This window comes from Choloepus didactylus, chromosome 24 (assembly GCF_015220235.1).
Source record: "Choloepus didactylus isolate mChoDid1 chromosome 24, mChoDid1.pri, whole genome shotgun sequence".
Classification (NCBI taxonomy): domain Eukaryota; kingdom Metazoa; phylum Chordata; class Mammalia; order Pilosa; family Megalonychidae; genus Choloepus; species Choloepus didactylus.
The window spans coordinates 3,982,158-3,996,890 of record NC_051330.1 but is presented as its reverse complement, the minus strand read 5'-3'; the positions used below and the strand labels follow the sequence as shown (position 1 = coordinate 3,996,890).

The window sequence follows — 14,733 nt, the reverse complement described above, 5'->3', positions numbered from 1 at the left end:
CAGCTCCACTACATCTGAAGGCATAAATCCTCCCTGATGAACAGAGCACCGTAGTTCTCTATGGTGGATGGAGGATGAAGGGTTGAGAACAGAGGCCATCAGGGCCCTTGGAATTTCAATGGGCCATGACAGCAGGAGAAGAGTTTCTTGGAGCCGAACATCTAAATAAGCAGCAGATGCAGATACTCAAGGCAGTTTACATAACACAGCACTCAGCTTAGAACCTGCTGGTCTCTGTTTCCCTGTTTCTCCCATGCTCTTCAGATACATAAGTTTCTTGTCCTGCTGTCTGCTTCTCTCAGCCTGTATTTCCTTTTGCTTGTTCTGTACGTGTTGAATGAGGGCCTGCTCCATAGCAGCCCATGGGAGATACAGTGGTGAGCAAATCATTCACCCTCAAGGAACCTATATTTTGATGAGTGAGACAGACAATAGGGAAATAAACATGCAAATAAATGTTTTATTTGATTTTAGGTGATGATAAGGAGTAGAAAGAATATAAAACAGGAGAGGAGTTGAAGCAATCAGCAGTATGCTTTAGATGGAGCGATAAAGCAACGTCTCTAAGGAAGTCACATAACAGAGAGATGGAAAGAAATGACCCCTCGTCCCTCATGCCCCCTTACTTACTCTCTTTCTCTTTCCAGATGATCCCCCTCTTGTCCTTCTGTTCTGGGGGTTGACCTGCACCCTCCAAAACGATATGCAGAAGTCCTAACCCCAGTGCCTCACGATGTGACCTACTTGGACACGGAGCCCCTACAGATGGAATTAGTAAAGGTAGGATGAGGTCAGAGTAGAGAGGGGTGGGCCTTAATCCACCATGACTGGTGTCCTTTTAAGGAGGGCAGAAGGACACAGAGACAAAGAGGAGAAAGCACCTGTAAAGACAGAGGAGACAAAGACTGAAGTGTCACATCTACAAGCCTAGGGATGCCCGGGATTTCCAGGAACACCAGAAGCTGGGAGAGGCCAGGAAGGATCTCCCCTGCAGGTTTCCGAGGGAGCACGGCCCTGCTGACACCGTGATTTGGGCTTCCAGCCTCCAGAACCGTGAGACAATAAACGTATGTTGCTTTAAGACAACTAGTTTGTAATACTTAGTTATGGCATCTCTAAGAAACCAAGACTCCTTCCTTTATCCCACCTTACCTTCCTTCTAAATTAATCAGTAGAAATAGGAAAATAAATCTTTTGTTTTTCCCTGTTGAATTATTGTCGTGCTTCTTATAGTTTATTTGAAAAGTAAGGTAATTGCAAAATAAATTTATACTGTAAGGACAAAGCCATAAATTATTATTACACTTACCAAAAGAAATAACTTGTAAAGATGCTCTTTGTGGTCTGTGTTTATTCCTCATTATGCTCTTAACATGTAGTTCTTTTTACAACTGGTTTTTCTACTCCAGGATGAACCAGATTCATGTCAATTAGCAGGAACACAATCAAACAAAATCACATGAAAAGAAAATTTATTTTATATAAAATTTCTCAGACAAAATGAACACATTCAATTACCCCTTGTCAATTACTGAAATTCTGTAAGTCAAACTCAAATAAATAATAATGTTGCATAATGCATAAGAGATCAGGGAGTGTTAATGAATATGATGGAAACAAGATCAATAGCAGACTGAGAAGATTCTGGGTTAAAAAAATTGGAGAAATTTTTTAATTGCAAGATTTTCCAGAGTATTTACTCTGCTAATAATGATCTCCAAGTGTGAGGTAGAGTAAGTAGTATTTCCACACCTATTGTATAACCTGCCTTGCAGAATGCCTTCTGGAATATTCCTATCTGACTTAATTCCTTCAGTTATGCTCTTCTAATATCATCACATTTTCATATTGAGTAAAAATTATAATGTAATCCACATGGAATGATAACAATATTCTATCAAAAACTGCAGCAGTGTCTCTAATATTGCATCTAAGAGATACCTGAAGATTTTATGGCCACAAGTTTACATATATGTGACACTGTGTTAATAACATATCCAGAAAATTTAATGATCTCCGCTATTTCCATGGTGATTTGCTAGTACTGGGATGTACAATCCTCCTGTAAGTAAAAAATTATGGTGAGACATATTTTTAAGAGCATTGTAATAGGAGGGGGGAAGAGAGAGAGAGAGAGAGAGGGGGAGGGAGATTCCTTTTAAGGTTCTGCAAATTCATTCCTTCTTGATCATACATCAAAACCCTGCTTTGGTTATAACTCTTTCACCTAGGTTTTGCTTGTCTCTTCCTAATCCATAATGAGATGACACAAAATGGCAATAACAGAGGAGCAAAGTCAAAAATTTTGATGAGATGGTACAGAATGTTATAGAAAGATTTGCAAAACCAAGGTTTATTTCATGCATCAGAGAAAGTAACGTGAGAGAGCAATAGAGAAAAAAGCCAGCAACTTTTATAGGAACAATTTCAACCTGATGTGTACTTTCTCAAAAACTAATACTTGAATTTCCAAAGTCTAGTAGACCATCAATTGGTCTACAGTGATGTATCATTAGACCACAGAAAACAGTTCGAGTCACTTTCAAGACATTCCTGGCCAGTCCCAACAGATAGAGTCATACAATCTCTCAACCATGGATAATCATGTCATCTGATAAATCTGTGAGTCCCCCAAGCATCAAACTGGATGCAGATTGTGAACTTAAAAAGCAAGAAATATGCAGAGATTCTAGGTTCTGTTAGTTATTGTGGGTTAGTAACCATGTCCACATTGAAACACGCCTGGATGCTCTTTGCATATCACACCTCCATGATGTATGGAGATTTTCATATTGACTAAAAATTACAATTGTAATCTAGAATGAATGATAGCAACATTTTGCAAATCAGTGTAGTTTAATGGTTACAAAACCAATATTCTTCATTTCAGTTGATTATGCTTCCAAATGGATTGTTAAATACTATTATTAATTAGCAACAGATACCAAGACATGAATTATTCCCACATTCAAAATACATAGCACTGTATCTGAATTTCCTCAGTAATATTACAGTTTCAAATTAATGGGTTCAGTGGTAATTGAGGAGATCTCACTGCCTGTTTTTCTCCTGATCCTCCAGATCAAGCAAATACACTGAGACACGGGGCAAGGAAATGGATCCACCACCACAGATTTCATTCTCCTGGGCCTCTTCTCTGACTCCACACATCCTGGCTTCCTCATGGCCATTGTCCTTCTGATTCTCTTGGTCGCCACCACTGGGAACTCCACCCTGGCCCTGCTGATCTGGGGTGATGCCCACCTCCACACCCCCATGCACCTCCTGCTCAGCCAGCTCTCCCTCAGGGACCTGACGCTCATCTCCACCACCGTCCCCAAGATGGCCACTGACTTCTCCTCAGGACACAGAGGCATCTCTCGCAGCGGCTGTGGGGTCCAAGTCTTTCTTTACTTGACGCTGGGAGTGGCTGAGTGTGTTCTCCTGACTCTCGTGGCCTTTGACCGCTACTTGGCCATCTGTAGCCCCCTCAGATACCAGATCATCATGACCCCCCGAGTCTGCGTGCAAATGGCTGCTGGGTCATGGGCTGGGGGTGTTGTCATCTCCCTAATGCACACAGTTTATGCCCTGCATTTCTCTGTTTGTGGCTCCAGGAAAATTCACCATTTCTTCTGTGAGGTTATGGCCCTTCTGAAGCTCTCTTGTGAGGACACCTCAGCCTATGAGAAGGTGGTGTTGGTGTCTGGCAGTGTTTTCCTTCTCTTCCCTTTTGGGCTCATCCTGACCTCCTACACCCTCATCTTCCTCGCTGTCCTCCACATGAACTCCCCTGAGGGCAAGAACAGAGCTCTAGGCACCTGCTCCTCCCACCTGTGTGTGGTGACCCTCTACTTTGGTCCGGCTATGATCATCTACATGACCCCAGGATCCTCGCTCCCCTCAGAGGTGGACCAGTGTCTCTTTGTGTTTGATGTTATCATCACCCCCATGCTGAACCCCCTCATCTACAGCCTGAGGAACAAGGAGGTGCTGGCTGCTTTGAGGAAAGTGCTGTGGAGAAGGCTAATGTTTAAACAGTAAAGGAGATGCCACTTTGCCTTAAAGTACTCAGATTCTGCATTGTTCTCCCACTTGATACTGCTGCTATTATGAAACACTGGACTCTGAATTTCAATTTTTCAGCCACAGTAGAGAAATGATGCTGCTACTTTCTTTTCAGCTTTCTGTGATGTGGACTATACTTCAATGGGGAGAGAGGGTAGTAGATACCAGCCACTTGGTGTCCCTGCAGAAGTTCCTATTCAACAGTGTTACCCAAATTGACTGACTATAAGATAAATATCAAGATTCCTGAGTACCACCCTAGACCTCATGAATCATCCTCTTTGGGGAAGAGGCTGGAGCATGCGCCTTTTAACAAACTTTACATATTTGAGATACTCTGCTGAATAGCAGGGTCCTAAGGTAACTTTGGAATCCTTTGTCCAACACTCGTCTTCCATATATGCTGTACTGCAGCTGTATTTACTTACTCAGCCTTGAATGTTTCAGATGATTTCACAAGTTACCACTTTTGCTCTTCAGCCCAGAATGACCCCTGCTGCCTGTGGGCATCTGTTTAAATGCTTCTCTTCCATAAAATTATCTCCAGACCTTTACCCAGTTTTTCAAGCTTCTTCATCACTGCTTCCACCAGAGTTCCCTTTGCCTCTGTCTTGGTACTTTTTATTGTCTTGTGTTATTGTTTCTTCACAGATCTGCACCCGACATAATACAATCTCCTTGGGCAGAGAGGCTCAAGTCTTAGTCATCTTTGAATGTTCCACAGATTTTTTTGCACTTAACTTCTCAATAAGTGTTGGTTGAGTTCAAATGATTTCAGTTTTGTTCCTTTTATATTACCTGAGAACAGAAATGGGACCTCCTGCTTTTTTTCTGTATCTAAATATATAATTCAGGAATCATTGGGAAAAAATACCTGCATTCTTGGGGTAGTGTAAGTCTCTAATCTGGAAAGACTATAAAACTAAACTGAGCTTGTCTTTGTGTATGTTAGTATTTATAGCACAATATAAAATACACTTGTACATCTATCACATATTCCTCCATCTTTATATCTATGCATTTTGTTAATTTTTTAAATTTTAAATATAATCTGACAGATTTAGGGTGTTTATTAAATTAAGTGTTCAACCATCTGCCAATGATTCTACATTTTGGTAGACCTAAATGGAAACAGCAGTATATTTGGAGGCAGAGAATGGAGTCAAAGTTTGGAGCAGAATAAAAAAATGAGAAACTCCCATTAGAAATTTAAAGGACTATTAGTATCCTTGACCCAGGTTCCAAGATCTCAGTTATGCATTTGATCTGATCTTCTCACGTTAGGCATTCACAATTCCCTGTACTCCAGATTATCTCACATGGTAAATCTTACTTCATATCCTACCCAACATGACTTCTGATTTGCTTACTAAAGTCTACTTTTCTGTTCCCCATTCAGTCATGTGGAAAGAAAACATTTTAAAACCTGCTACTTGATTGCCTGATTACTTTCCTTGTATAAGAAAAAGAGAACTCAATGCTTAGGAGACAGTTGATGTATTCGACACAGAGACATTAAAGATATTAACTTTAAAATGCACTAATTTATTAAAAATCACTTAGAACCAAAACATTTTAGTGCATAAAATCACTTTGAAAACTTGTTTAATATGTAAATCCCATAGCCTAACCTTCTGGGATTTAATTCAGGAGATCTTGAGTGGGGCCTAGGAATCATAATTTTCAGTAAAGGTAAAAATTAATAATTATCCTTATGCTGATGTCCTGAGGAACACAGTTTGAAGAAAGTGAATCTAGAATGAAGAGATTGTAGAAGGGATCACAGAGGTGCTGAGTATTTGTGTCTGGTCTTTTAATTAATGACCTTCAGAGGTTATTCCAATGGTCATTAAACAGTGAAAAGTTACTACTCTGGTGTAAAGTCTCATTTTTGCAGGTGAAAAATATCAGGGGTTAATGAAATTATGAATCTACTGAGTGGCTATTTCTTTTCTTTATTCTCATACTTTTAAATTCACCCTCATTAACATATCTGAACCTATTAGGTTATCATTTCCCCTTCACTAGCTTCTGTCTATCTGTAAGTCCCCAATATTCTATGCTATAATACATTGATTTTACATTGTTCAGGGAGTTCATTGTAGTGGAATCATACAATATCTCTCCTTTTGAAATATGTGAAATAAGTCAGACACAAAATGAGTAGCTATTTCTAGTTAGTGAAAATACCTATATTTTGCCTTAATATCCTGAGTCCTGAAATAATGAGCTTTCCAACGCACAACACAGCCAATGCATCTTCATAAAACAATCGCAGTTTTCATGTCAACACAATGTCCAATTATTTGATTCTGAATAAGATCCGAAGAGAGAGACATGTACCAGATGACAACAAACAGGCAAACTGTAAGACAAGAAAGGAGCTATTTTCAAATGCACCCATGAAAAGGAAAAGAATTTCTTTTGAAAAGTACCCAGATAGTCGCATAGATTTCTGTCTGAAGCTTGTCATTTTTTCTGGTCTTCCATCAAAATCTATTAATTAAATGTTTACCCTTTTAGTTCTTGATTATATTCCAATGGGAAAATGGGTGGACAGGGAATATGAGGGGGTCGTGTGACTGTCCATTGGACTGAGCTGTTGAATCTAAAATGTAGCATGAGCAACGTTCAGTTGCCAATGAGTAGAGACAATAAGATTCTGTGGTCAGAGAAGACAATAGGCTGTTCATTTCAAATGCGAGCCTCAATGTGATGATGCTCTCTGGTACTTCTCACAATTACTGCGCTTTGAAAGGATTGGTGACCTGAAGAACGTTGCCTTTCCTATAGGAATGTCACACTGAAGGCAACACCTCAGCTCTGAAAACTCCTGAATTGTTTGGAATTCTTTTTGCAAATTTTGGGATCCAGATATTTTAAAAAAGCTACTGGGAACCACCACAATGCTCTTCAAGGGAGAGCAGTATAGGAAAAGTGTATATTCTCTTATTACCTCTGATTCTTTTATAGCTACCCCTCCACTTTCACCCTCTGTACTTCACACGTACATGATCATGGATAAGTCACAAGGCAATCTTTCCAAATTTCAGATTTTGGTTTGTTTCCAAATAATAAATTTAATTTTAGAGTACAAAATAGTTGCACAAAAAATACAGAGTTCCTATATACTCCCCCATCCCCAAACTCATTTCCCCTATGGTTAACATCTTGCATTAGTGTGGTACATTTTTACAGTGGACCAATACTGATACATTATGGACAAAAGTCCACAGTTTACATGAGGGCTCCCTCTACGTGTTGTATAGTTCTATGGGTTTTGACCTGCACATAATGTCATGTATCCACCGTTATGGTGTCATACACCCCTCACTCTTCATGACACCCGGTCAATGTTTCTTCTGTGACAGGCACTGTGCTAGGGTCTGCAAATGGTGGAAAGATGAATAGCCACAACAATCCCAACCCAAGTAATTTCACAGTCGGGATAAGGCCGACTGACAGAGGACAGAGATGCCTATGTCAGAAGGCAGCCAGGAGGGTGTGGGAAGTGCCAGGCTGGCAAAACTCTCCCAAGACCCAGTTGGGAATGGCAGGGCTGTGGATTACCTGGGTAACAATTAACAACATGTACTTTCCAAGTGCAGATAATCCCAAAGATTTAGGGGACAGGACTTGGCAACAAGAAAGTTGCAGAAAGAAGAGCCAGGTGGGTATGAGAAGAAGGAATGTGTAAGGGCAAGCCCCTCATTGTTGAAAATGAGCCCCCTTTTGCACCTCAGGCTGTTGCCATGGTATTAGTGACCCATTTTGAATAAAACAGTGAGTGAACAAATGGGAGGTCTGAGAGATCTTGGCACATGCCCAGGAAATAGCTATAAGGACTCCTTGTAAAGAGAAGTCACCTCGAGAAAAAGAGCATCTAAACAAGCCTACAGAACAAACCTATCCTTGAGAAAGAGAAGACTGATATCACCTATGGAAGGATTGCATCAGGTGCTCAGGACAAGATCTCAGCTTCCCCTTTCTTCCTACCTTCTTGGCTGCTGCTGTCAGCCTGCTCCTCACCTCCCAGGCCCACTTGGTTGGAAGAGTCACCTCCATCCCAAGGCATAGCCAGCCCCTGAGCCAGGCAGGGCAGAGGCAAGCAGTGTGTGTTGCCAACCAGGGCTGCTGCTCCCAGTGGCCAGTCCTGGCTGCTGGGCAGGCCACAGCATGCCCAAGTGACCACTCTGTGCTGGCCATGGTCAGAGCACAACTCCTGCCTAATCCCCGCTCACACTGCTTCAGAGCTGCTGAAACAGACCTGGTAGTTGTCCTTCACATGCTTTATGGGATTTCAATGAAGCTCATAAAACTACCCCACAAGGTGGGAATAATTTCCCCCACATTACAGATGAAGAAATAAGGTGCAGGGATGTAAGATAAACTGCCCAAGATTACTCAGCTGCTTGCCCTACTTTTCTCACCATTTCTGTAATATGCAGTGAAACTCTCCCCAGTCCCTTGCCTGTGAGCGTGTCTCTGCCCAGACCCCTGGCTGGCATTTGCTGGTGGAGAGTATTGAATCCCAAGGACTGTGATGAAGCTTCATTTATTCCTACACTCAACAAATATTTATGGAGTATCTTTTACAAGCCAGGCACTGTGTTGGGCCATTGTGGTGCTTTCTAGCTGTCTGAACTTGCCCACATCTGGGTCTAGCCCTGGACTCAACCTCCTAGGGCCATTGCTGTGTCCTCATGGCACCGTGGCAGAGCCCCTGTGCCCAGCTCAGCCCAGCCTCATTGGCCCAGCCAGGCTGCCTTCCACCTCACCGTGCATGTAGCAACCAGTGGCCTGAGCAAAACAGGCCTGCAGATCTTTGGTGCACAGCAGTCTGCATGACCTAGGCAGCTAAATGTTTAACCTATTGTCTTTCTAAGCCAGTAAAGAAAAAAAGGGTAAATTGACCTTAAAATGTAACTTTATGCAAGCAGGCAGGAAGTGAGAGGCTCTTACTCTCACGAAAAGAGCAAAATGTAATTGTTCAAGTGTTATTCTAGTCCTTCCTGCACCACCCCCCAGGTCAGAGTGACCTGTTCCTGCATCTGTGCTCCCCCCAGCCTTAGGAGGGCTTTTGTCTTAGACCCTTATAAAAGGCTTTCTGCCCTTTTTGCATCACGCGGTCACCTCCCTGCAAATGTGATGCTCGCCTGGCCTGAGAGAGCCGTCATGATCTCTCCACGACTTCTCACCCTGTAAGTAAGCCCTGAATACAAGTTCATGTGTCGGAAAATTCTCATTGTCTTCTTTGGCCTCTGGACTGGCCTGGCCCTCTTGGGCTGCGACAGTGCACTAATGGCTTTCTCTGGCCTTGCCTGTTGACCTTTCCTGCCAGGCCTGTTTGCAGCCTGGACCCAGCAAGCTCACACCTGAGACTGTCCCATTCAGGAAAACTCAACCAGTCACTGCTATTACCGAGAAAAGCTGGTCAGAGGTTCCACATTTCAGGCTTCGACTTGCAGTGACGCTCTCTCCCCTCTAGGAAAACTCAACAAAGATTTCTGTAGGATGAGTCAGAGAAGGCACTGTTTCTCAAATGTGGCCCAAAGAATGGAATGAATATGTAGCAAATAAAGAATGAGTTTTCTTCTATAACATTGAAAAAATGTTCAGTTCACTTTAGTAGTTTGAACTTTAGAAAGTTTTTTTAAAAATTCCAATATAACATTTTTTGTTTCCAGTAATTTTGACTGATACTACAGAAAAAAAGCTGGAAAGAGATTTGATACTAAAATTATAAAAACAATAAAAAAATAGAGCTACTCATATTCCATTAAAATATGTGCAAATGGAAGTTCCTCTGATGCAGCATTGATGATTTTATTGATCAAAACTTTTGGGGAAAATGTAGTATTGTGGGAGGGGGGCTCTTATATTTGGGAAGGACATTGCTCTGGTAGTGTGAGAGACAAGGTTCCTCTGTGTAGTCATCCCTTTCAGCAGAATCGTTTCCAACCAGTGGGTGAGAGATGTTCTTCACAGCCAGACATTCTCACTCACTGTGATGTGCTGTAGATCTGCCAGTGCCTGCAAGAACCTGCTTGGAAAACTAAGGTTCCTGAGGTGTAAGAAACCTTCAGACTTGGTATTGCATTTTTATGACAAGGCATAAAGGAAGGAAATAAATATTTTCAGTGTACCCAGTCAAGGACCAAGCATCAGGAACCAATAAAAGGAAGAAAATATCCTTAAACCACACTGGACTAACTTTTCATTGACACTTCAAAAATATTTCTGTGCATTCATTTCTATCCGTCTTTCTTCTCCAATCACCTATACTTCCTCAATAATTTCTTACCTGCTACAAAAAGATCTTTGTATCTCAGCTTATTCCTTACTATGGCAGCAAATGAAATTGCTTCTTGCTCTAAATTTCCTGAACATATACAGTTAGTGTTGACCAAGTCTTATCCTCCCTTCCCAGTTAATTTTTCCTTTGATCTTCCCATTTTTTAATATTGAACCAACTAAAAAAGCATATCCTTACTTCTGCTTCTGCACAATATGGAAATAAATTAGATTTACCCTCTTGATTGAAAAATCAAAAATAAAATAAATATATGAAAATAAAATTTTCAAGACATTAGACATCAGTTGTCCGGATCCATCAAGCAGAGTGATCCTTGAGAGATAGGAAACAAATGAGGTGATCCATGCAAGTCCCTCCAACTTACTTCACTGACAGTTTCCACGCTGTGGTGCAGGAAGGGAAAATACAGAACATGTGGCTTGCTAAGTTGAGGAGGAAGAGCTGAGAGTCAAGAGAGACCAAGGTGGCTAGTGGTCACAGAACACAGAACTGGAGGAAAGACAGCAGCTGAGAGAGAAAAGCCAGGAGATCTCCTGATGTTCTCTCTCGAATATTCTGAAGAAAATACTGAGCAGCATATACATCTGTGGAAACTACCTGGGAAAGAACCACCAGAAAGGACAAAAGGAAATAGTGCCTGGTATTCACACAGAGGTGGTAAGAATAGTACCTGTTCCCACAAGTGAGAGTGGAAAACCCTCAGCTCTACCAGGGCATTAGGTAGAATTCACAGAAAGTTCTTCCATCAGTAGTGAATAATAATTAGCTCTGGACTTACTGGGTTGGTCCCACCTCACAAGCAAGACATGAAAAGACCAAACTGCTTCCAACTAACTTAACTGATCACAAGTCAAATCTCAAGTATATTTATAAGTGTGCAAAAATATCAAGCACCCAGCAGGGTAAAATTCACAATGTTTGAAATGCAATAAAAATTGTCAGTCATGCAAAGAAGAAGGAAAATACAGCTGAAAATGAAGAGAAGTCAATCAACTGAAATCAACTCAGGTGGCTATAGGTTAGGCTGTCACATCAACAGGAAGAAGAAGGAAAATCATACAATTATATCAACTAATGCAAAAAAGGCAATTGATAAAATCCAACACTCATCCATGATAAAAACTCACAGCAAGTTAGGAATAGAGCAGAATTACCTCAACTTGATAAAAGGCATATACAGAAAACCGAGTTATGACACTTGAGTGAAAGACTGAACGCATTCCACCCTATATCAGGAAAAAGGCAAAGAATGTCTACTGTCACCACTACTACTCAACATACTCCTGGAATTTCATGTCATTTCAATATGAAAAGAAGAAATAATAAATGGCATTTGAAAGGAAGAAATAAAAATGCCTTTAAATACAGAGGACACACTTTCCTAGACAGAATAGCCAAAGGAATCTCCCCAAAACAAACAAATAAGCAAAAACCACCTACAACTAAATGAGCTCAATGTGGTCACGAGGTAAAAGAAAAACACCCACAAATCATCCTCATTTTCATATACTAACAATGAACACATTTAAACCAAAATTAAAAACACAATTCCATTTACAACTGCTCCAAAGTAAATGAAATAGATATGTGTGCACTTAACAAAGCATGTATAGCATTTGTATGCTGAAAATGTAAAATGCTGATGAAAGAAATCAAAGAAGATTTAAAAAAATGGAAATAAATATTGTGTTCACTGATTGGAAGACTCAACATAGTAAAGACGTCAATCCTCTCCAAATTGGTGTGTGGGTTTAATGCAATTCCTTTCAAAATCTTACAAAGGTTTTTTGAAGACACAGACAAGCTTATTACAAAATATACATGAAAAGGCACAGACTCTAGAACAGCTAAAATAAACTTGAAAAAGAAGAAGAAAGTGGGAGGAATCACTCTACCCAATATTAATATTTATTATACTACAGTTATCAAGGCATTGAGGTACTGGAGAAGTGGAAGACACAGAGATCAACGGAACAAAACAGAATCTAAAAATAGACCCACATGAATATGCTCAACTTGTTTTGACAAACGTTAAAAAGCCATTCAATGGGGAATATATGCATAATCCTGATTGTGGTGATGGTTTTATTGGTGTATACTTGTGTTAAGAGGTGTTTAGTAAGTGCTATTTGATGAGGATGGTCAACCATCACTGTTTGCATGGACTGATTGGTTTCCAGGGCACTAGATCTTTGGTGCTAAAACCAAGAAAGTCCTGGGAAAATGAGAAGTTGGTCACACTAGCTCCACCGCAAGAAAGCTGTTGCAATTTTGAGTCATCAAACCAACAATGCAACTCAATGAATTCAGCAATATTTTTGACATGGGGAGTGAAGCATTAAGGAGACATGAGTTCTTTTTGCATGATTTTTTACACTCTTTGAAAATTAGGCCTTCCTCTAATTCCAAATTCCTTTAGTTGCAGCTTTTCTTTACTCATACAGCACTTTTGAGCTTATCACTGGATCCCATGGGAGCTGTGGAGAGCAAACAGTGGATGCTAATTCACTTGCAGATCAGACAGAGAAGTACAAGGAGTCAGACCAACCGATGTATTGGAAATTGTGCTGGTGCTTCAGAGAAGTACAGGAAAAAACTGATGGACTGAGTTTCTAAGCAAGAGAATTCTCAAATAGAGTCTAGGAATTAATCTCAGGAGATGCTTAAAATTCCTGAAGTTGTGGGCAAAATTCTGCATTTATGTGAATATACATTTGGAAAGGGAGAGAGAGGGAGAGATATGTGACCTTTCATTGCCTCAGTGGTGTCTGACCCTAAAATGTTAAAGACTTTAAAGCTCTAAAAAATTTAAAGATTTAAAATTTAAAGTTTTAAAGCTTTAGAGCTCTTTAATACAACTTTGAAAACTCATATCTCTCTGATCACTTAAGGAAAGCCTAAGGCTCTGTGTTCCCAAAATATTCCCTGAGAATTTTTAAAGCCTTAATTAGTCCCTGGCCTGGATTCCGTCATTCCCAGTCCCAGGCTGACTGTTGTTCTTCCCATGGTGAAGACAAATTGCAGGTATCTGAGCCTTGTGCTGAGATGTCTACACCAGTAAAATGGAACATGGAACCAGACTTCCATCTGTTCAGTTACTTAAATTTGTTTTCCCCTGTAGGGATCAGTAGGGACATAACCATGTATTCCTGATCATGGGATTTAGGTTAACTTTGTCCTTTACAACATCAGAGAGAGCCTCCAATGGCTACTTCTGGCATTAGGTGGGTTTGGGAGGTGACAAAGAAACAAACTTTGCTTTCCATTAGGAAAATGAATCTATTTTACTCACAAGGACAATTTTTCTCTATGTTTGTTGCCTTTAGGAGAAAAGCTGAGAAAAAGAGTCTTGATGCTTTCTCCCTAACAAAAGAAATCAGGCCACTGAAAAAGCAATTTGACTCAGATCAGAAGTAATAACCTAATAACCACAGTAGTACTAGTTCTGGTAATAATAATTTTAGGAGGAGCTACTAATTATGCCATGGTTACTCTGATCTATTCTAGGCACTCTGCATATATTAACTCATGAAATGTTCACAACAGCCCTAAGAAATATAGATGAGAGAACCAAGAAATAAAGAAATTAAACCATCTGCCCAAGGTCACACAGTAAGTGATAGATTCTGGCCAGTCTGACTCTAGAATCCATTCTCCTAAGCACCATGCTGAGTTCTGAGTTCATTCGATTTATATGTGGATTTTGGCATTTAGATGAGCAGACTCACTTTCCTGCCAAAATGTATTCTAACAAGCTCAATTCTTTTGCAATAGACACAGAATTAGAAATGTAATTCCCAGAACAAGCAGGTAAAACAAGTGATGCAGTAATCCTAACCTCAAATTTAAGATTTTATTCCATAGAAGATGAATATGAACCTTTTGCAACTAAAAGTGAAATGCGACAGAAGGGCTTTGTGTTCTCAGAAAACAAATTCATTAGCAACTGAACTTCTTGACAAGGAGAACAAAGGAATTCAGAATAAGATTACCCACCTGGCTGTTGCTCTTTATTGTTTTATGACTTTATGATAACTAATTTGTAAATGTTCTTTAATCTTCTCCCCATTGTTACAGAAAAGGCTAGTGCTCTGACTTTTCGGAAACATTTGTGCTCATGGGTTTTGTTGGAAAATTGCACTCCAAATGCAGGCTTTCACAAATGGCACATTAGATGATCCTTTTGTGCTAAACTTCCAGAATAACATACTGCCGCCACTGCATCCTGCTCCAGTGCCCCCTTCCCCAGCGATAGACAGTTCAATCCTTAAAAGGGCAAAAACCCAACTACTCACTTACCCATTGGCTCCACCCCATTCCTCCACAGTTCCCACTCTACAGACCCCTGG

General features: G+C 40.4%; 1 protein-coding gene across 1 annotated transcript; it reads left to right on the top strand.

Moving 5' to 3' along the window:
- The first annotated feature begins 3,098 nt into the window (after positions 1–3,098).
- On the top strand, positions 3,099–4,118 carry LOC119520081 (olfactory receptor 2L8-like). Its single transcript, XM_037817829.1, has one exon. It carries the CDS (start codon positions 3,184–3,186, stop codon positions 4,042–4,044), a length of 861 nt encoding a protein of 286 aa, XP_037673757.1. The 5' UTR covers positions 3,099–3,183; the 3' UTR covers positions 4,045–4,118.
- Positions 4,119–14,733: the final 10,615 nt, after the last annotated feature.